We start from the raw sequence: 23,554 nt of genomic DNA on the forward strand, positions 1-23,554 counted from the left end.
AAAAATCAGACCTTCCAAAAAAAAAAAAAAAAAAAGAGTACAAAAATGGGACGATCAATGGGGAGCGAGGTTTCACTTATCAGAAAGCAAAAGATGGATTGAATGGACGGTCCAGATCTAAGTCAATCTGGAGGATAAAAGAATCCAACAAACATGATGTCTACACACATGACACATTGACATGTATTGTTGCGTTATCCCAAAACTTTGAATGTGACGATAAAATCAAAAACAAAAGGAAATCCACATTGCAAGTTCCTCAACTCTATGACAACCGCACCCTTCACTTTAACTCCTTGTCCCCCTCAAGACCACATTTGTACGAGGATAAATATGTCAATCCACGGGTATTTTGGTCAACAAAGTATGTCTGAAGAACTTTCCCTTCACCAAACAGTGAGGTAACTTCCCCTAATTGAATACCTAACCTATTTTATATATTTGGATATATATATATATATTTTATACATATACATTAAACTTAAACATTTGTTCCAATAAAAAATAAATATTCAATATGTTCGATGCATTGTGTCACGAGCTAATCAAAATCGTCCCTAATGTATACGTATAGGCCCAATGCACTAAATACCATCTAAAAAATTTCTTAAATTGAAAAATAAAATAGGTAACTCTAACACGCAGTTTGTTTGACACTTACTATATGAAGGAGATTATTTTGATCCGAATTGTAGATAATACCTTTTTCGTAAAAGTCCTATTTGAAAACAAAATAACAACCATAAGTAACTCAAATAAAAGATTAGAACATATTTATCTGAAAAGAAAAAAATAAGTTCATGTCTGGATGAGGACACGTCTCCGGTTTTGGTGATTATCTATCCCACGCGCTTTTGAAGAGATTGGAAGAAAATACATATATATATATATATATATATTCAGTTAAGAATGTGTCGCACAATGTATACAAAACACGTGACTAAAAACCATCTCAGGGTTATGTGGACAGTCACCATTTTAGATTGGCAAGTGATAGTAACATGACCAGTTTTGATTGGAGCACTGCGAATCATACATGGCTGAAGAGAATCCATGAGGAGCTCGAGGATGATGAATATAGGATTTTATGCTGTTCCAAAATCCTCTCCCATTACAACTTCTTGCTTTTCTTTTCTTTTCTTTTTTATTTTTATTTTTTAAGTTTGGTGAATTTCACCATTATAAATGGAATATTTCACTAGCATAATGGTGATTTTTCACTCATTTATATTTTCTTATAAGTGAGTCTTTTTATATTTGATTACTAATAAAATTTCACTATCATAGTAATAAAATTCAGCAATAATGGTTGAAAATTTCATCAACTGTAGAGAACTGTAGATAAGGCGAAGCCAGAAATCTAGATTTGAGGGTGTTGGTTGAGTATTAAGTAAAATTTTAAAAAAATTGTAAATAATTATAATATAATTTTTTATATAAATATTGAGCTTAGTAGATGTGTAAATATACATATATATTGAAAATATATAATCCAAAAAAAAAATTGCAACCTAAAAAAATATATATGGAAAATTAATATAAGAAAGAAAATCAAATTTTCTTTAAATATATATCATTATTAGCTTTACGAAAAATTTAAAAATTTTAATAAATAATTCTAACTAAACAAATCTCACAAGTTTTAATAAAACACAATTATTATGATTAAAATAGAGAAGTACTTTAATAATTTATATAATTAGTTATATAATTTATTTATTTATAACGAAAAATATTAAGATATATAATATCATTATTGTTGTTGGCATTCTTGCCATTGTGCTCTCACAATACCTTTAGTTTTTCTTTCTTCCCATACTCCCGAGACTTGTTGATAGAGATATTTATATATAATTCTAAATAAATTTCTTGTATACACCATCTTTAGGCTTCGTTTGGTTAGATGGAAATAGTAAGAAAATAAAGAAAATAGAAATTTTTTAAACATTTTAGTAGTTTGGTTAGCAGGAAAATGAAATTTTTTTTTTGAAGAAAATCACTTTCCATAACCATTTAATTTTTCCCATAAATTTTTTTTTTTTTTTTTTTCCAAAAACCACAAGAAAATTTTGATTTATTGAGAAAGTTCTGTGAACTTACAATATTAATGCCCTTTCTTTTATGAAAAATTACATGCTATTTAACCATAAAGTAATAATTTTACAAAATGAAAAGTACCACCAACAATGTTACTTTTAAAATAAGATTAGAATTGATAATGCAAATGAGTACTTAAACTTATAATTTTATAAAAGTGTTTGTTAGTTAGTTTTCTTTTCTTTTTCTTTTTTTTTCTTTAAACTTCATAAGTAACTTAGATGTTTGATTTTATCTATAATAAGACTTTAACTTCCAACCTTTCACTTACACTTCGAAAACTTTAACTCATTACTATCTTTTGTCACTGAGTCATTTAAAGTTATTTTTAGTCATATTCCTTTTATATACTTATATATCATCTATGTCCCATGTTAGATGCCCACTTTAAAAACTTTGATTCAAAATTTTGAGTCAAAATTTTCGAAGTGGTTATCTAATATGGGATGAAAGTAATATATTATTAAAAATAAAAGAGCACTAATTGGAAGTAATGCAGGGAAATGATATTTGTACTCTATTCTTGTACTATTGCACTTTATTTAAAGGCCTAAGAGAATATTATATTAATTATGGGTCAAGTGTAGAAAATATTCTTATAATATACTTACTTTGCATATCACACTTCTTGTGTGTTGAAAACACTCTTAAGTTTCAATTTGTGCAAATAGGTCCCTCCTGACACATTTAAACTATAAGTTGACTAAATTGCCCTTATACATTTTACATATTATTTAAAAATACATAATTTTTTGAAATGACCAAAATGATCATTTAGCATATGAAGGGTATAATACGCACTGTAAGCATACCATGTGAGTCTTTTCTGCACTTTTATAAACTATTATTATTTTGAATCTTTTGATCTTGTCAGTTAGGCTTAATTGAAATTGAAAATTGATCGGAACCTCTATTCTTAATAGGTTTAGCTGGGGGATTGCGATTTAAATAGTCTAATGATGGTAGGCGTGCAATTGAACACTCTCTTTTTTTCCAATAAAGATTAAAAACCTATTTGTTGCGATGTAAAGAATTATTATATATTTTTATGAAAATTTATTGCAAATTCTAAAGTTTAAAAAATTGAAAGTATTTTTTTTATATATATAATAAATAATGATAGCTATATTAAAATTTCATTGGGAATAATTTTTTTTTTTTCATAATTATAAAAATAACTGAGGCTTTCATTCGATATGATACATTAATTAATCTGACAACTGTGAGAAAATATATATTTTTGAGATATATATATTTTTTATCTCCATTTGACAAGGAAAAGAAATACATATATTAGAACTTCTGAACTTTTGAGTGGCATAATATCCTAGGAAATGTAAAACTCTCAACTCAGAGAGATAATACAAAAAGATAATACATGGTTAGGGGAAATATATAGAGAGATTTTTTTTTTTTTTGATTTGTGAGAGAAAATTCTTAAAAATGGGTTAAATATAGTTAATGTGCACATAACACCCTTCTACTATGAGAATATTAACATACACATCCCTTTGGATATTTTTGAAAGAGTAAAAGATATAACAAAACGGAATTTTCGCGTAATGTTTAAAGAATAATGGAGTTGGTAGCACATATTTTTAATTATGAAGTGAAAGTGGAATGCAAATTATGCTTTAGAATATTTTATGCACTTCCCCCCATTAATTATCTTAGTTCTCTTTTGCTTTTAAAAGGTAACTAGTCATTTTATTTTAAAAGAAAATCAAATAGAGTAAAAGAAAATGAAAAAAAATGTGAATATCACGTTTAACTAGGGGTGGAGTCAGCTTGTGCCCAAGGAAGGCACATGCCCCGCTTGACCCATCTTATGTATATATATGGTTTTTAATTATATATATATAAATTTGTATATTATGTCACTCTAAAATTATTAGTTTACAAATATTTTTTAAACTTTTTCTATTTTTTATTTTTTACTCTTTAAATTTCTTTAATTACCTTTTTAAAAAGGTTAAACTTTCCTTATTTAATCATGCTCTAATTTGTTTCTTTCAAAATTTACTTTTTTTTTCCCTTTTTCTTCTTCTTATTCTTATTTAAAAAAAAAAAAAAAATTCCCACTATGCCCCCTGAATTCAAATCGTGGCTCCGCCGTTATTTTTTATTTTTTTTTTAAATTTTTTTTAAAAAAAAATTAGGGTTCACGATTTCATTGGAATAAAGTATATGCATGAGTTATTGCCAATGTAAATAATAATAATAATAATAATAATACTTTATATATCAATGTAAGAAACATTTAGTGGGAGATTAAAATAAGTGAAAAAAGACCAAGGAACACAGTGGTGTTATATGCATTATGCATAAATCACTGAACTTATAAATTAAGAAAATATTTGATAATAGTAATAAAATTTACTTGGACCATTCAGATAGGTATGATAAATTTTTATTTATTTTTATAGTTTTGAGTAAACTGTGGTGTGTGTGTGTGTAAAATGAAGGTGCAACATACCTACCAAATTTTGATTCAGAACTTAAAAAGGTAAAATTGAGAAATAGAGAACAGCCACCAAGTCAATGAAACAGTTGAACTATGTACTTTCATTATTGTGATTGGAGTTGATATGTTCTCACTAGATTCTTCTACAGTAAACACGCGTTTCTTCTACGCGCCGTAGTGTATTCTGGTATTGCTTTACTCATTCGAACTTTTCAGACAAGTCTATGTGTAAAAAAGGAAATTATAGGGGTAAATTCGGAAAATGAAAAAACAGAAAGGTGTTTTTTTCTTTTTTTTTTTTACATTCCGGTAAAATTTAATTGCTTCTCTCTGTCATCTAGTTAGATCGGTCTGTTGTTTCTCTGTGGACTTAAAAAACTATTTTCTTTTCCTCCAAATGAACCAAAAGAAAGGAAAAGAAAATAGAAATAGAAATAGAAAGAAATAAAAAAACAGAAAATAAAAAAACGCGGCTGCTATACACCAAAACCAGAGTCTTTCTCTCTCTATGCTCGTCAATTTGAGCTTCAGAGATCGGATATTCGCATAAGACGATCCAAGCTCAGGGCTTTCCAATCAATAAATTACGATCGAAGATCGTGCACTGAGATTTTTTGAGATAATTGTTTGAGTTATTCGTGGGTAGATTATTGGGAGGCTGTTTGGTTGGTGAGAAAATTGACATTTCTTTTCGATCTCGGATCGATTCAGGTGAATTCCCAGATGGGTTTTGATGGGTTTTTAAATTTGTGAAATGGGTCGAAGAGATTTTTTGTTTCCGATGTAGGATTGTAGAGAAAGTTTTTTATTGGTAAGGGATGAATTTGAGAGTTTGAAAGTTTTTGGGGGGGTGATTTTTGGATGATTTCTGTGGGGAGTAGGGATGCAAGGAAGGGGTTAGGGTTAGGTTTTGTTTCTGCAAGAGAAATGGAAGAGACTGAGCTTGAAGAAGGCGAGGCTTATCAAAATGATGAAGATTCATCCATTGACCCCGATATTGCTCTCTCTTACATCGTAAGGATGTTTATCGAATTCTTCACTTAACACTAGTTTTGATCTTTCATAGTTTGCCTATAGCTCACGTGAAATTTATATTTGAGTTTATTATTTTGTGGAATTATGCGTTGACTTGTTTCGTATATCTCAGATCAAACCCGAAAATCTTAGGTATATAGTGATTTTGCATTGTGTAAGAGCACTAACTATTTGTTTGATCACACACCCCCCAAAAACAAGAGAGAGAGAAAGAGAGAGAAACTTTATTTAAGGCATTGTCTTCAGCACTTGGGTGCTATTGGATACCAAACATAGTTTTTGTAGTTAGTATTTGAATTTGATCCAATATGAATGATAAATATACATATTTGTTGAGGCAGGAAATTTTGTGGAAATTATTCAACAAAATAACCAATGTAGTAATTTGTGAATTACCTTGACCGGGTATGTACAATGTCTAGTTTTTAACACTTTGAAGTCTTACCGGAAGCTTTATGAAAGCCAAGAAGTAAAATTGAAGAGAATTAGGTCACAAGTAGTATGAGCATAAGGCTTATCTAACATCTCTACATCTCTTCTGATACATTACTCCTAGATTTTTGACGTCTTAATAATAATTTCTACCATTTTTTTAGTAGTCTGTATTTCTAATTATGTGATTATTGTACTCCTTTGAAGGATGTCAAACTTCAAGATGTTTTGGGACATTTTCAAAAAGATTTTGAAGGTGGAGTTTCAGCTGAAAATTTGGGTAAGTCAAGGAAAAAAAAAAGAAAGAAATGAAAACGATCATGGAGAACTGGAATGTGGTATTATAGTGTGAGGTGAAATATTGAAGATTTATACATTTTGGCAGGAGCTAAATTTGGTGGATACGGTTCATTTTTACCTTCCTATCAGCGTTCTCCTGTTTGGTCTCATACAAAGACACCACCGAAAGTTCATAACTACAACACACCCAGATCCCCCAAGAATTTGCATCTGGAGGTAGATATCTTTTATATATGTGACCTTTTTTTATTACAATAACTATTGTCATTATGATGGAGAAAATAGGATTGTCTTGGTTGACATGTGAATTTTAGTTGAAATAAGCACTTTTGAGTTGCTTTATTATACAGGGTGGCCGTCACAACTCTGTAGCATTGCCAAGTGCATCTCTACCAGTGAGACTTGGACAGGCCTCTACAAGTGACTCATCTTTGCCTTTACTGAGGCCTTCAACTGTAAACGATTCAGTGAGACGAGATGTATGCATGTCATCTACTCATGCTGAGGAATCTACTTCACAATGTGAACTTATGAATAATTCTACTAACACTTGTGACCAGAAAACACTGAAGGTTCGTATCAAAGTGGGTTCTGATAATTTGCCGACTCGAAAAAATGCTGAAATCTACAGTGGTCTCGGCCTTGATGTTTCTCCATCATCATCATTGGATGACAGTCCGTCTTATAGTGAAGGGTTGTCTCATGAGGCTCAGTTTGCTCCAGATGAATCTCCTACTAGTATTCTTCAGGTTAGTCATGTCCTGCATTATTCTCATTTTCCCTTTTATCCTAAATTAACCTACGGTGATCAGACTCTCTTACTTTGTTCTTAAAATCACTTTGTTTGTTGGAGCAGAGTATGACATCATTTCCAGTACCTGGGGGCATACTTTTATCACCTCTTCCTGCTGATCTGATTTGCTTCACTGCAAAAGAAAAGCTTCGGGGGGAGAGCAGATCCGGATTCGTCCACAAGGGTAGCCAAGAAGGTTCTGCGATGTTAGTGAATGGGTCTGATTCTGCAAGGGCTGATGGCAAAGTTTTAGGAGACAAGAAACCAAAGTCATCTGAGAAGAATGCCTCTTCAGTGGAATTGAAGAATCTTTGTGGTAGGAATGCACAGAATGGCATTGGTGTTCTACTAAAGAAGGAAACGGGCATTGATGCTTATGATTGTGAACAACTTGTTTCTAATGCTTTGAAGCTCCCTCTTCTATCTATTTCCGATTGTAATGTTGTAGATTCTGCAAAAGGTACTACTAGGGAATTCGATATCTCCAAGGTAGTCAATAAAAGTGTGGTGAAGGACGAATCCATCGCTGTTCTAGAAAAAGAGGAACCCGTGAAGGTAGTATCAACCCAAGATATTGGCTGGGCTGAGAAGCCTAATGGAAATGTTGGTACTGCTGGAAAGGTTTGGGAAGAGAAGAAAGGAAGCCCTCATGATAATGTTTCAGTTTGTTTGAGGAAAGATAGCAATTTCAAAGGGGAGAAAAATGATTCTTTTGCCAAAGCTGACTCAAATGTCTTCAATGGAAGGAAAACTCTAAATGCTGAACATATGGATCATTCAAAGCACAAGACTGATCTGAAAGCTACATCTCATGAAGAAGATGGTAAGAAACTGGCAACTGGGAAGGAGTATTTATCTTCTGGGGGCAAAAAGAAATCTAAAGGAAGCGAGAGTCAAAGGCGTAGTGCCAAAAGTACAGAGGTGCCGAAAGATAGCTTAAATGTTGATTCCTCATTGGTACCCAAAAATAGGAAGGGCAATAATTATTTACCTAAAAGTGAAGTGGAAGATGTCAAATTACAGAAGGATTATGGAAAGTCCAGAGACACATATAGAGATTTCTTTGGTGAGTTAGAGCTAGACCAGGGAGATAAGGACGTGGATTCAGTAGAAATGCCTTCTGCTGATGGGCTGAAGGATGCTGAGGTGGTTGAAAAGAGCACATTTGCCTTGAACAGCACATCGAAGGAGAGATTGAATGGAAGGAAAATCGATAAGCTGTCTACGTCTGATGTATATCCCAAAGTGGCTTCAAATGTGGCTTCTCTCACAGGAAACGGGGCAGGTCCTGGAACGGTGGCTCCAGTTGTCAAAGAAGATTGGGTATGCTGTGACAAGTGTCAGACATGGCGCCTTCTTCCACATGGAACAAATCCTGACAGCCTTCCTGAGAAGTGGCTGTGTAGCATGCTTGATTGGCTGTAAGTTCTGTTATGTTAGCAGTTTGACTATTTATACTTGTGAAAGCTGACAGCATGGTGGATCATTATTCAATCAATAAACATTGTAGTTACAAATTTAGTATACCCAAGAGAATAATTGTCTGATTATTATACCTGTGAACTTGTATAAGAGCTTTTAATTAGTATTTGTCCTGGATAGTAAAAAAGTAATACATTGACTCTGTGTGTTTGTGTGTGTGAGATAAAGATTGATCTCTTCATTGTTTTATCATGCGACTAGGCCTGGAATGAACCGCTGTAGTTTTAGCGAGGAGGAGACAACGAAAGCTCTAATTGCCCTTTACCATGTTCCTGCTCCTGAGAGTCAAAATAATCGACATGATCATCTTGGTGGAGTTGTTTCAGGTGTAACCTCATTTGATGCTCGTCATTTTGGCCAACACTTGCAGAATTTTGATTCCCATATTGTACCTAGTGGTGGAAAGAAGAAACATGGATTAAAAGAAGTATCAAATGCAACCAACCAAGATGGTATCGCCCAATTTCCAAATTCCAGGAAGAATCTTCAGGCATCAGTGAAAAGCAGAAGCTTAAATGGTGGGAATCAGTCCCCTACGGTCAGTGAACGTGAGTTCCAACAGGTTAGCAAGTCTGGTAGCATTGTTGTAGAGAAACAGGGACATAAGCAGAAAGAGAAGAACAAACTACACGAACACTATTCTAATGGAGGTATTGTATTTGAAGCAGATCTTTCTTGTGTTAGTCAAACCCATTTTCTGGAAATTTATATTTTCTTTCCTTCATATAACATGTCCACAGGTGATACCAAGAGCTCCAAGATGAAAAGCAAAAGGGAGGAGGCTGATCAGGATTATTCTAGAGCTTATTCTAAGAAAATCAAGATAGATGGTATGCGTCGTACTGATGAAGATTGGATGTCTGACCATGGGGAGGCTGTTGGGAAGGTGGGTCCTAGCTCAAGTAGTGGTTTGTCAATAAATGAGTCCGGGAAGGATCGGCGAAAATACAATGATCATTCTTCATCTAAGGACTCAAAGTGTGATGCAAAAAACAGCATACAAGTACCTACTAGAAATCCACCAGACCAAGTTCAGTTTATCCCAGATGACGGGTCCCTGCATAAAGGAAATTGTGATGATAGTGACATTGTTCCGAGGAAGAGGAAAATGAATGAATGTCAGGATACTCAGATTTATGCTGCATCTCTCCCTGGCACTGGACATCATCTCCGGGACAGCAGGGATTTTGTGGAAGAGACTAGTGAAAATGATCACAAGAAGGACAAGAAGGCAAGGGTATCCAAGTCAGAGGGAAAAGAAACCAGTAAAAGCAAAGTCTCCGGTGGAACATCCAGAAAAAGTAAAAGTGTGAAGAACCAGCATCTGGGGCCAGATCTTGGTTCAACTCTGTCTCAGCGAGATTTGGGATCTGTGCAACCTTCTGTGGCAGCCACTTCAAGCTCTTCCAAAGTTTCTGGCTCCCATAAAAACAAAGCAAGTCTCCAAGAAGTGAAAGGCTCACCAGTAGAATCAGTGTCTTCCTCCCCTTTAAGGATTTTGAATCCAGATAAGTCTACATTGATGAGAAAGAACCTTGCACTGAAAGATGATTTTCAGGATGCTGGGTTTTTTGCCACAGGTAGTCCAAGAAGATGCTCAGATGGCGAAGATGACAGGGGGAGCGATAGGTCTGGGACAATCAATAAGGATAAGACTTTCACTGTCACCCATCATAGGTCTGCAGAGCCCTCTGTGCTTGAAATGCGAGACGGTGATATGGGTCATGCTAAAGCTAAAGCACAAATCACACGTTCTCCTGAATTCACAAATTTCCATTTTACTAATGGCGATACCAGTATCTTGGGCCAAGGTACTCAATATCCTTGCAAACCAGAGTCATTAGATCAATGCCACAATGAAGAAAGGGGGAGTGGTAACCATTATATTGCCAATGCTTCTCGCCCAAGGAAGTCTGGGAAGGGGTCTTCTTCAAGGTCTAAAGAGAAGAAGGGGAATGTCAAATCTGAATTTGACAAGGGTAAGATCAAGATTTCTGATTCTTACAATGAATCTACAGGGCATAAACCTCGTGAAGAAAAATCGAGGGCTGGAAAAAACAGGTTTGAGGAGAAATTTGGGTTTAATTCTGAAAAGTTTGAGAAGAATTCTGCTGATAAGAAAGATTCTGCTGGAAAACTAATTGAGAGCAGTAAAAAAGAGAGTCAACCAAAACTTGGAGGGCATGATGGGCTGGATGGTAAAGTAGATGCTATTTCCAGCCAGGAACAGAAGCAGAACCTTCTACTGGATCGTCATGGCGAAAGATCTTCGAAGAGGTTTCTTTCCGAGAAAGTAGATAGGGAAGTTTCTGGGAGAGGGAAGTCTCACCCCTTACCACCCACTGGAAGAGGTCAAAATGAGACAGGATTGAATTCCTCTCAACTAATATCCGGATCACAGAAAGAAAATGGAGCAAATATATTGTCAGTTGATGTTTTGGAAGGTGATGATGCACTGAAGGTTCCAAAGCATATTAAGAAGTCTGAGAGCCAGAATGGAAATCAGTCCACTAATTCAAGGCATCCGACACCAAACGGGCACAAGGTCAGAGATGTGGATGCCCCAAGTCCTGTTAGAAGGGATTCCTCCAGCCAAGCTGCCACCAATGCTTTGAAAGAGGCGAAGGATCTTAAACACCTGGCTGACCGTCTTAAGGTTTTTACATATTTATTTTTCTTTCGTTATGGAGTTGTTTCTGTTTCTTGTCCTAAGTCCTCACTCTTGATACAACTTGACTCTTTTCAGCAGGCTTCTGGGTCGAATCTTGAAAGTACAGTTCTGTACTTCCAGGCAGCCCTTAAATTTCTTCATGGAGCCTCTTTACTAGAATCTTGTAACAGTGAGAGTGCCAAGCATGGCGAGATGATTCAATCAATGCACATGTATAGTAGTACTGCAAAACTCTGCGAGTAAGTAATGCTCAAGCTCTGCAAGAGACCTTTTCCTTTGCATATGATCTATCTTGTGTGCAATCTGGCTAAGATTTTTTAAAAAAAAAAATTTTCCCTCCCAGAAAGTAAAACAAAATCTGGAGAAGATGTGTTGTGTGTACGCTTAAACCCAATAATACAACACCAACATTGTTTGATCCAAATTCAAAGCAATGATCTAGATATTTGCTTTTCATTTTCTCCCTTTAGAAAGTGTCAACTGGGATTTTACATATCCCAGCTAGGGTCAAAAAGCTTAGATTACCTCTCCACCTTGGACATGCTTCCCAGACCTATCCTGGTACAACAGCTTTCTTCTATGTGCTTTTCTCTCCTTTCATTCCTAAACCGTTGTGGTGCAATAAAAACCCACTTCATACCAGTGATATGATATGAGTACGTTGCTCAACAAAGCTTGGGCAATGGTTTCTCTCTTTTATGGTGAGGATGGATTAGTTCTCATCAACTAAAATGTATTGTTTTTTTCTAGAAACCTTATAAACAACACTACATAATTTGATATTCCAAGATTAAAAGTAACTTTGACTTGCTATTTTCATTAATGGCACTTATAGTTTCAAGTTTGGCTCATTTTTTCTGAGCCACTATCAAGTGGTCAATAAGACTTTCACCATGTTGGCATTTCAGTTTTGGGTTCCATTTAAATTATTTAGTTGGTAGGAAGATTTGAGGTTGTTAGTTTATGTAAATCAGTTGACAAACCTCATCTTTTGATGCTAATTTTGTTGCCATAAATTTTATAAATAGTTAGTTTATGTATATCAGTTGACAAATCTCATCCTTCACTGCGGATTTTGTTGCCAAAAATTTGGTAAATAGTTCCGCTTCATATATAGCTGGTAGTCGTCATATTTAGATAGAGTTTGACTGGAATACTTTACAACTCTATATAAATCATGTCCATCAGAAGGAAGCCATATGGCTATGAAGAAGAAATTCTTGGCGGTCTCATTGTTGGACCAATTGTACTCTATGTGTCAGCTTGATTTGTCAATTTATCCAAATTGAAAATTCATTTAAGATAAATAAATAAGCTAAGTAGTGTCAACCTTATGCTTTGAACACTTCATCGCTTTTTTATTTGAAGTAAATAATGATTTAATATATCGCGCACTAAATAAGTAATAGGCACCTTCTATGTGGTGAATCGAGTTCCTCTCTCATTATATAGTTACAAGGCTCTAATTTTTGGGAGCTCTATAGCCCAATTAGTTTCTGCTAAAATGATAAAGTTACAGTTCAAAAACAGATCTTTGTTTATTATTTGTTGTTGTTTCTGAAAGTTGTCATAGGTGCAAATTATCCCTTAGTAGCTATGTCTTTTGGTAGTTTCTTAATTTTAATTTTATCCCGAATTAAGCACCTGGATTTTACAGATGACTTGCTGCTGCACATTTTTGTGGTTATTTTACTATACATGAAATTTAATATTTCATAGATGATTTCTTATATTTGAAAAGTGAAAGGTCTTATGCAGCTTTTCTTTCCCTTTCTTCTTGCTATTCCATCTTAAATATATAGGTTTTGTGCCCATGAATTTGAGAAATTCAAGGACGCGGCTGCTGCTGCTCTGGCCTACAAATGCATGGAGGTGGCTTACATGAGAGTAATTTATTCCTCCCATACCGGTGCAAGCAGAGATCGGCATGAGTTGCAAATGGCCCTGCAAGTAGTTCCTCCTGGTAATTAGAGTAGACCATGATATAGAGAATATGTTAAATGTGTCAGCATGTAGGAGTAAAGAGATCTGGCCTGAAAAAACTTGTTCCAATTTTTTTCTTCGATTTTATGTCTTATAAGTTTATGTTTTTTCTGGAACTCATGCCCTGTGCTTTAACTAAATCCCTGCTTTTTACTTGGAATGGGTCCTAAAAACTGTTATTTAAACAAAGACCAACTCTAAGATGTATCATTAGTGCGTGTGAAGAAACCCATCACACTACGACATGTTATATTGTTCTGAATCTGGTCTGTGTTCATGAAATCCTGAATTTTAAAGGCTTGCAATAGAGTGATGGTTCTAATTGTGTTGATACGCGACTAATCTTATCTTGCCCTGTTATGCCCTGTAGGGAAATGGTGGAAAACAGTTATGGCTAGTTTCACTTGGTTTTCTTTCATCTTCATTTTAAATATTGAAGTTCAGAAATGGAATGACTCATCAATGTACCACATGCATGAATAGAACAATGAAAATCATAACAAGACGAGAGTTCCTGACTTCTTGTAGTTATTGTGGCCTACATCTAAGTGATACTGAACCCATATTAGGGAGGTGGTCACTCACTGTCTTTCTTCATATGTGTTATATTAAAATATGACGTCCTTGTTTACAGCCATCTTCATAAGATAAAGCTGCATCTGTTTTCTGCTCAGAATGTTATGGTAAACATGAATATGATGTAGGATAGGACTCGGAAATTTCTAATAATGCAGTATCCAATTGATTTTATGGATGATTAATTTTATAAAGCTTTTAAGTGTGTGGTTTAAAAGGATGGAAGAAAGATTACAGGGAATGTAGATGGAAAAACTGGGAATTGGCTTAATTTGAGAGGTGGCTAGATGCTAAAATTGCTGAGAATTGGTTATGAGTTCTAGAGTATTAAGTTAAACGGCAATGGATGGGGAAAGGTTTAGGTAGAAACCAGGGTTATGGAATGGGAAATTACAGGAACAGGAGCTGATTGTGATGAAAATGATTGAATCTGATCAAGAAATAAAGAAAGATGATGAAGGAGAATCTTCTAAAAATCTCACTTTTTGAATTTGTTAGGCTTCACCCTCTTAGGTTGCATGACTGACCAACAACATCTTCAATTCTCTAAAACTCAACTTTATTGAAAGAAAATATAGAAATTTATAGTCCAGTGGACAACTTCTGCCATTATGAAGGATTACATAATAGGAAATTTTGAAAATTTGACTATTTTATATCATTCTAGACCTACGAAAGGATGCATTTGTTGATTATGACCACCAAATAAAGCCCATTGCGAGTGTTTCAGTCCTGACTCAAGCAACTTATGAAATTATTTTAAATACCCTTGACTTCTAAAACATAAAAAGAAAAAATAAATAAATTAAACTGTCTAGCAGCTTACTAATTAAAATAAATATGCATAAAAACCCGAATTCAACCCAAAACTTAATTATTTCGAAGTGTTCTCTATCTGAAAATCTGGATTTGCCCCTTTCTTGTTATCATGCTATGCATCAGAATATGATATTGAAGGTCACATTCTTCTTTTTCAATTTGAGAGTTTTACATTCTGATTATTTTGTTTTATTATTTTTTTTTTTCCGGGCATACAATTTGCTTCTTTTTTAGAATAAAAATAAAAAATAAAAATTGGCTTAAGATTCTGAGTCACTAGTAATAGCCTTTTACTGTTACTAAATGATATGACTTCTTGTAAATTTCCTTTTGTCAATCTGACATGCTTCCCGTGTTTAACATTTGTTAGGCGAGTCTCCTTCTTCCTCCGCCTCTGATGTTGATAACTTAAACAACCCTGCAATGGTAGACAAGGGTGCCTTAGCCAAGGGTGTTTGCTCTCCTCAAGTTGCTGGAAACCATGTTATTGCGGCACGAAACCGTTCCAGTTTTGTGCGGCTGCTCAACTTTGTGAGTATATATTGAAAAATCAGATTCATCTTTAAATAATTATGTTCTGCATAATTTATATGAAAGGAAGAATATGGCTTTGGGCTTGAATATAAAGGGCTAGCCCAGTACATGAGGCTCCCACCATTGCGGGGCCTGAGGAGGGCCAGAGGTATGCAGCCTTACGTCAAGATGCTATGGGCTTGCATATGTCTCCAAACAAATGAGATTGTACAGTTTGGAACATCACACAGACTGGAAAAAAAAAAAAGAAAAAAAAAAGGGGTAGTGGATATGTGAACACAGAAGCTAAATTCAACATTCGAGGACACACTGATATGGGAAATGGCTATTCCCCGTACGTGTAGCTGATTGTCCTGTTCAAATTAAAAGAAAGGGAAACAAGAAGGCATTTTAGAAGCTTCTCATTTTCATCTTTCGCATATCCCTGGGGAAAAAGAATCCTTTTAGGGTCTTTCATGTTCTATATCAGAAAATGGTGTGACATATTGGTAAAAACTGATGTGTCAAGTTTATGGAGTTTATATTGTCATTTACTTATGGAACCGAGGTGTTTTAAGTCTTAAGAATATGGAACAACACATCATCATTATTTTTTATTATATTTATGCATTGGGTTATATAGTTTGTTAGCATCTTAAAATGTTACAATCTGCAGACACAGGATGTACACTTTGCAATGGAAGCCTCTAGGAAATCTCAACTTGCTTTTGCAGCCGCAAGCCCAAGACTCGAGCAGGTCCAATACAGGGATGGTATAAGATCCGTCAAAAGGGCTCTTGATTTTAACTTCCAAGATGTAGAGGGATTGCTACGTTTGGTACGGCTTGCGATGGAAGCCATTAGCGAGCCGTTAAAATCCTAGTTGTAATTGAGATTATGTCAATCCTGGGAGGAGATTTTGTTTGGTTCTTTTTTTCCCCCTCCAGTTTTCAATCCTTTATGGAGGAAGAGCAAAGAAGATGACACGGTTGTCTCTGCTGCATCACGCATTCCATCTATTAGAAGACACGTTTCACCAGCTCAGTGCCCCTGTGAACATCTGTACAAATTGAATTTACAATTTCTAATATATTTTTTCAGTGAGGCTTCAGCTGCTTTCTAACTCGAATAAGGGCCAATAAATTTGGCGGGAAGTGATGTTGGTGTTGGCTTCGCGAAAAGATTCATAAATATATAAAGAAATACAGATTCAGGGTTGAGCAGAACTATAGCTGGAGACAAAATTGAAAGTCCAGTCTTAGATCTTTTGGGAAGCTTAAGTCCTGAGACCTTGGATTGCTGTTTTTCTGGCCTTCTTTCACAAGGGAGTTTCAGTTGTTCTGTTCTATTTGTTTAATTTTTCAATCGGGCAAAACTTAAGTATAGGAAGCTGCCAAGATGATTTGCCAAGCTCATCTTTACAAAATTGACTCCACTGTTGGTTCAAGCACATTTTAAGGAGGGTAATAGGACTAGAAGAGATGGGAGTATCAGGTAATTTATTTATCTAACTTCTTGTCTGTCAATTAGATTGCCTCTCTTAATTCCTTTGTCTCTTTTTCAGTTTTTAACTTTATGGTATTTTTATTTGCTTGCAGGTTACCATATACCATACATAGTTTTCTGCATTTGCAGTTGGAAAAGTTTGCTCTGATATTGAGAAATAGGAAGAAGTTAGGAAAGAATATGTAAAGTGCAAAATGGAAATAAATAATGTACATATAGTTCCCAATGATGGGTTGCCAAAATAATCTTCTTAGAAGGTTTGTGCAATTTAGATGTTATGTTGGACTTTGGCATATTATACTTAATTAATAATCATTTCTAATTATTTCTTTCTTATTTTCGTGGCAGTGACTATCTATGTAAATATACAAATCATTGAGTTAAATCATCCAACAGTGGCACCAGTTTTCTTCTTTAGGAGGGTTCCCTACTTCATACCACACGGTCTACAGCTTTGGCATTTAGCAGGTTAAATTGCTATTTAATTGGTTCTTTGTTGAATGCACTGCAAGTATGAAGCTTCTATATATTTGTTTAGTGATTTTTTCCCCCATTTTGTTAATTAAGTTTCGTATCTTATTGAAAGAAAAATAATAATAAATAAATAAAATTTAAAGTAAAAATTTATATCTAATCAAATTGAACTTAAAATGTTCCACTTGATTTGTTTGTCTGTTAGACGTTGAGAATGGAACCTAAAAAACCCTCCTCGCATTTGTAAAGAATTTTTTTGGCAGCTATTGATGTCAAGTAAATATGTATTCATGAAACTTTAAATTATCTTTCTTTTTTGTTTTTTACACATAAAGAGACTTTTTTTCTTTTGAAATTTTTTTCATTTTCATGTGTTTTATCACTCCTTGCTGTTGCATTTGGTAGAGTAACTAGTGTGCTTGCTTGCAAAAGTGGCTACTCTGTACCTCTATGTGATGTTGTGGCCTGAATTTGGTTTAGGGTTGTGTTGCGACCCGTTTTCGACTGCCGGTTAATTGGAAATTTTTTGACCCATTTTTTGCTTATGGGTCGTGGACCCTGTTTAATACTCTCTTGTAGCTCGATATATAAGGGCATTTAGAGTTTGGAGTGGGATATTGAGGGACACTGAAAATTGTAGAAGAGAGAGAGAGAGAGAGAGAGAGAGAGAGAGAGTGAGAGCTTTGGTTTGAGGGCTGAAACATGTAATATTCAAATTTTCGAATAGTGTATTCTTTTGCTAGATTTTCACAGTGGACGTAGGCTTTGCCGAACCACGTAAATTTTTGTGTTCTTTGTGTGTGGCGTGTTTATTTTCTATCGTGTTTCGTAATTGTTTCTTCCGTTGGTTACATTTGTCGCAACACAGTATCCTTGTTTGGCTGCTTAGTGCTGACTGAAGAGGATCTTGGTTACAGGTACTGACAAATGAGTGGGGCAACTGCAGTGGCAGCAGGCATCAGCTTATAATAAGTAGCCCTGATGAACTGTTTGCTTCATTTGTCTTCTCTCTTAACAACTTTGTACATCGGGGAAATGCAAAATTTGATCCCTGTAGTCTCATTCTTGCTTGCCTACTCAGTTGTGTATACCATAACAACATTGTTTTATTCTTCTTAATAAAATTTTAGATCTATTTTTATCCACTGGACTTTTTTTTTTTTATATAAAAATTATGGATAAACTTTATTGAAATTTAGTTGAACTATGTATAATAGTTAATTCAGTGGGAGGACCAAGAACCATAACATAAACCTTATGTTGCTATCCACTGATCACATCCCAAGTTTGTGATGTTGAAACTCTGATTCAAGTTCTTTAGGGTTTCTTTTATTCCCAGCATGTTAACAACAGCAATTTAATTCACTATGTTAACAACTGGCGGGGCGGGTTGGGTCAGGTAAAAAATGGGCAGATCAGAAATAAATTACTGACTCATATCCGATCCGTTTGTGATGGGTCAAGAATGGGACGGGTCAACATGGTTTCCAATATAAATGAGTAAATCTCAAAAATATTTCACAATGGTTTTTACCATATAATGGGGCGAATTGATCAAACTTCATTGGAACTCGAAGTAATAAACAACTTTGAATAGTTTACTTGTGTGTAATTTATTCAAATTTAATGAAAGGTCAGTGCAATTTATATAAATTTTTATAGGTGAAGCAAATTAAACCTAATTTTCGAACAAGGAAGGCTAAAAAGCAGCACTGTGTCCCCTTTTACTTGAACCCATATTGAATTATTAGTACATTATTTATTCAACAATTGGTACTTTTGTAAATAATAATAATAATAAAAAAACCTATTGCATTATAATAATAATAATAATTATAATTATTATTGTTATTGCTATTATTATTATTATATATATATAGAATATATACACAAACATCATGAACATGGAAGAAATGTTATGTATTGTTATATATCTCATCTAACAATTTAACTCAATAATTCAATTAAAAAGACATCCAAAGTTTTTTCCTTTTATCTTAGAATAAAAATATGTGCATAATGGTGAATTATTCATGAAAAATAAGTTTTTTTGCTTTAAAATTTAACACTTTAGAAATTCTATTAATTAATGAATATGCTTCTTACCATTACTAAGATGTTTTAACCTTTTATCTTAGAATAAAGTTACTATGCATATAATATAATTGCCATAAAAAAAATAACAAAAATAATAATTAATTTGTTATTTATAAAAGCAACCACTTAATAATTCTATAAAATTCAACTAGCTTCAACTTCAAGTCTCACACCCCACCCAAAAACTTCAATGTCCCTTACTTTGTTTGGATTGAGGGATTTAGAGGGATTTGGAGAGAAATTAAAGAAACGGAAAGATAGTGATTAGGGAGTTTGGATGGGAAGAAAAAGAAAGAAAATAAAGGATTGGGAGGGATTATATAGTTTACAGTTGCAGAGAGAGAGAGAGAGAGAGTGGGAGACTGAGAACGAGATGGAGGCTACTGGGGAGGCTGAAATATATATATATATATATATGTAGTTTGCAGTTGCAGATAGAGAGAGAAAGAGAGAGTTGCAAAACAATAATTACAGACCTTGATTAGTTGATTTTAGAAAAAAAATTTAAAACAAAGTATAATCTGAAATGATATGCCAATATGGGTTTTGAGCTTAAATAAGAGAAGCTGTCACAGAGGCTTTTAAAGCAAACCTCGCTAAGCAAATCAGACCCCTCTCGCATATCTGCTTTCCAGAGCCAAAGATGCAAGAAAGAAGTTTGAGCTTGATAGTCTCCTTGGTCCTTCGCAGTACTGATTGACGAACGAACTAAGGAATTGAAAGGGAAGGGAGCAAGCTATTTTGTAGTTTGTAGTTGGAGAGAGAGAGAGAGAATGAGAGAACGAGAATAGAGAGATGGAGGTGATTAGGGAGACTGAAATGATTTTGCCCTACTAACCCTACCAAAAAGGGTAAAATGGTAATTTCATTATTATCCTTTCCTTTATTTTCTTTCCTTTGTGTTATCCAAACAACAATATTACCAATTCCTTTCTTTTCTCTCATATTTATCCAAACATGAATATAAATTATAGTTATCATTTTCTTTTTTTCTTTTTTATTTTATTTTCTTTTCTCTTATAATCATTTCCTTTCTTTTCTCTCATGTGTTTCCAAACGAAGCCTCTGGACAAATTATAGACAGCTGTTGAATGTTTATCACCTTAATGTCCCCTAAACCCATTTTTCGGCTAATGAGAGGTGACTTTGAATGTAAAAAGTCAGTGTTCCCTTTATATCATAATAATATATTATATTGAATTTTATACAAAGGAATGTCAAATTTGTTATTTTATAAATTTTGGTCAACAAGTCTACCTGAAAGAGAACGCTAGGAGTGTCAGAGGTCAAAGTGATAGATGCTCAAAGATTTACTACACTGTGTATAATTCGCAAGAAATCAAATAAGAAGAAACGTTTTTCAAGATAGGAATGGGTATCTCAATGTTTTCAATATAGATGAAAGAAAATGGGTAACGACATTCCAATGTGGTCGTAATCTAAAAACAAAAGAAGATATGATGAAATTGGTAGACCGCTACGGACTTAGTTGGATTGAGCCTTGGTATGGAACCTAAGTGATTAGTTTCAAATTCAGATAAGCCTTGTAATTAATAAAATTTGGCAATCTTAAGCCGAATCATGTTTTTCGAAAACAAACAAAGGTTCAGAAAAGCGAAAAAAAAAAGGATAGATGCAGAGACTCAATGGAAGCTTGTAATACCCCTAATTTTAAAAGGATAGTCTCGGTATTTTAATTATTGTTTTATTCAATTTTTATTTGATAGTCTCGGCATTTTAATTATTGTTTTATTGCATTTTTATTTGTTTTTTTGCCTAAATGTTTAATTGTTGTTTTTATCTAATTAAGTTATTGGTTTAATTATTTTTATTTAATTGAATTATTTGTTTAATTGATGTTATATGCTTATGTGGAAAAATGAATTAATTGGTTTATTTGGTTAAATTAGTTTTATTAATTATTAATATATTATTATGGTTTTATGTTTTTATGGACTTGCAGGTTAGCCGACTTAGGGATACGTTTATTTTGTTTTGTTTATTTTTCCTTCTTTAAGTATAATTAGACTTAGGGTTTAGATGCCTATATATATATACTTGTATACGTCTGCCAAGGGTGAAACAAAAACCCTATACACGTACTGAGAGGCAGAGAGAAACAGAGAGAGATTTAAGAGGAAAATAGAGAGAACCAGTAAGGGTTTCGGCCGTAGATTAAAGGTCGGACCAAGAAGGAAGGAAGAGGTTGATTGTGGGTTAGAACCGGAGCAGTAGGAGGCTTGACGGTAATCGGAACTCGCCGGGAAAATCTAGGAAGACGGCGTTGAGATTTTAATTGAAAATCTCACAGGCAAGTTTTATATCTAACTCTCTCCCTTGACTCATGTTCTTTACATACCTAGTTCAATTCCAGGAGTAAATAACTTTAAGTTAATCTGGGTTGCATGTTGAATTCGATTAAAACCGTTTATGTAGTAACAAATTGTTAATTGCTTGAGTTTAAGTTTTCATGCGTGAACAATGATTTTAATTCATTTAATTAATGCATAATGGATCTAAATAACTTCTGAAAAACTTTGGGACCTAGTTCAAACATCTAGGAACTTTAGTAATGGAGGACTGGTGAATTGGAAGTCGCCGGAGAAGACGGAATTGACGAAAACAGGAGGAGAGCCGGCTTCCTTTTGAAGGGAGGTGGCTCCCCAATCAAAGAGGTGGCTCCCCACAAGGGGGAGCTGGCTCTACACACTCTAGAGGTGGCTCCCCTTGTGGGGGAGCCGGCTCCACTCAAGGGGGAGGCGGCTCTTCCCCCTTTTAATGTATTTTTGAGGTATTTTTTATTCTGGGCTGGGTTTTTGACATTCTAGATGTAATTAGGGGCTGTAAATGGGCAGTTTAATGATGTTTAAAGTCATATTAAAGCTCTAAGAGGCATGATAATAAACCACTTAGGGTTTATAGCTACAACAGTATAAAATTCTTAATTAAATTGACATACTGTTATTGGATGTGGAGGATTTACAATTGCTTAACTTTATATTAGTAATTTTTGTGTGAATAGTTATACAACTTAAATCATGTTTCAGTGGCATAAAATAAGCATGTAAATTTATACGTTTTTCAGTTATGCTTATTAAGAAATAATTGATGTTTACATATTCTATCTGTATTGTCAATTGTTGGATTTTGCGGAGTAGGATTAAATAAGCATGTTAGTTCATATATTTCTATTATGCTTATCATGGATTAGTTGATGTTTACAATTATTACCTGTATTATCAATTGTTGGATGTTTGGATTATATGCACAGGTATGGGACGGTGGCATAATAGGGATGGATTAGCTCAAAAAGCTAAGTCCTACCTATTCTAGAATAAAACGAATTGATTATAAAATAAAATTCTACTTATATTTAAGTTAGATCAGCTGAATAAGTTGAATGACTAACTAGATTTCTTATGGATGGATATGATAGGATTTATATATATATGACTATGGTACCACGATATGAGCTTGAGTCTCAAGATCGATGGTTAGAGAGCGTGTATGCATTGGGATGCATAACTGGCTATGATAGGTAGCGGTGTACCCTAGTAGGCTTAGGTACACATGCCTACTTCGGGTACGTTTTGCATGTTGCCTCTATTCAGGTTAAGACCCCCTTTGTAGTCTAGTGAGAGTCCCTTATTGTGGATATATATATGTACGGACTATATAGCTATTGTTGAGTTATTTAGGATGTACATGCGTATCGGGTCTCTGTTTGGATTGTAGTTGTATAGAACTTACTCGTGGGCCTGACCCACTATCATTTTTCAATTGTTCGTCAGTTCCAGGCTTAGAGCTTGTTCGTGCTAAGCAGAGACAGTCACTCACTCTTCCGACGATGTAGGATTTCTCTTCATGGTTTAGCTTTAAAGTTTATTTTAGTTGTTTACCTTTCTGTTTGGGATTTTAATAGGGGTCCACTAGATAGATTCCTGAGTTGTTTAATTAATGGAGGTTTTGGATTATTGGTTTTTAATCATTTAATTTTAAGGATTATATTTTAGAATTCTTTCAGCCTTTATTATTTTTTTATTAATTCATTTTCTATTCCGTGTTCATTTAAATATTAATTGTTTGATATCCCTCGAATTTGTGCTCAGACTTGATCACCCGTGGCTCTAGAATCGAGGGGTATCACAGTTGGTATCAGAGCACTCCAGGTTCAGTGTCTCTAGGATTCTATCGTATTAAGACTTTCGCGTAGCAATCTTGTTTAGAGTTTTAAGATTGGGATTCGTTGTATTCTTTTACGGTCCGTTTAAAATCGTACTGATGTCTGTCTTTCTATGTTAACAGTATGGTT

At 34.3% G+C, this 23,554-nt stretch overlaps 1 protein-coding gene across 3 annotated transcripts; it reads left to right on the forward strand.

Annotated features, from left to right (window-relative positions):
- The first annotated feature begins 4,930 nt into the window (after positions 1 to 4,930).
- On the forward strand, positions 4,931 to 18,290 carry LOC132306219 (cysteine-tryptophan domain-containing zinc finger protein 7). 3 transcript variants are annotated; one of them, XM_059803541.1, is made up of 14 exons: positions 4,931 to 5,575; positions 6,236 to 6,308; positions 6,414 to 6,544; positions 6,679 to 7,077; positions 7,185 to 8,542; positions 8,805 to 9,253; positions 9,344 to 11,259; positions 11,353 to 11,513; positions 13,077 to 13,237; positions 15,023 to 15,183; positions 15,842 to 16,659; positions 16,764 to 16,928; positions 17,020 to 17,139; positions 18,063 to 18,290. In XM_059803541.1, the coding sequence occupies exons 1-11, from the start codon at positions 5,423 to 5,425 to the stop codon at positions 16,046 to 16,048; spliced, it is 5,169 nt and encodes a 1,722-aa protein (XP_059659524.1). In that variant the 5' UTR covers positions 4,931 to 5,422; the 3' UTR covers positions 16,049 to 16,659; positions 16,764 to 16,928; positions 17,020 to 17,139; positions 18,063 to 18,290. The 3 variants fall into 3 exon arrangements, with proteins under 3 accessions (XP_059659524.1, XP_059659523.1, XP_059659522.1); XM_059803540.1 differs by having other exon boundaries at positions 4,932 to 5,575; positions 11,350 to 11,513; positions 18,014 to 18,290; XM_059803539.1 differs by having other exon boundaries at positions 4,932 to 5,575; positions 11,350 to 11,513.
- The last annotated feature ends 5,264 nt before the right edge of the window (positions 18,291 to 23,554 follow it).

Source organism: Cornus florida, unplaced genomic scaffold, assembly GCF_030987335.1.
Source record: "Cornus florida cultivar Cherokee Brave unplaced genomic scaffold, ASM3098733v1 CherokeeBrave_3.0.0_Hap2_Chr05, whole genome shotgun sequence".
Lineage (NCBI taxonomy): Eukaryota > Viridiplantae > Streptophyta > Magnoliopsida > Cornales > Cornaceae > Cornus > Cornus florida.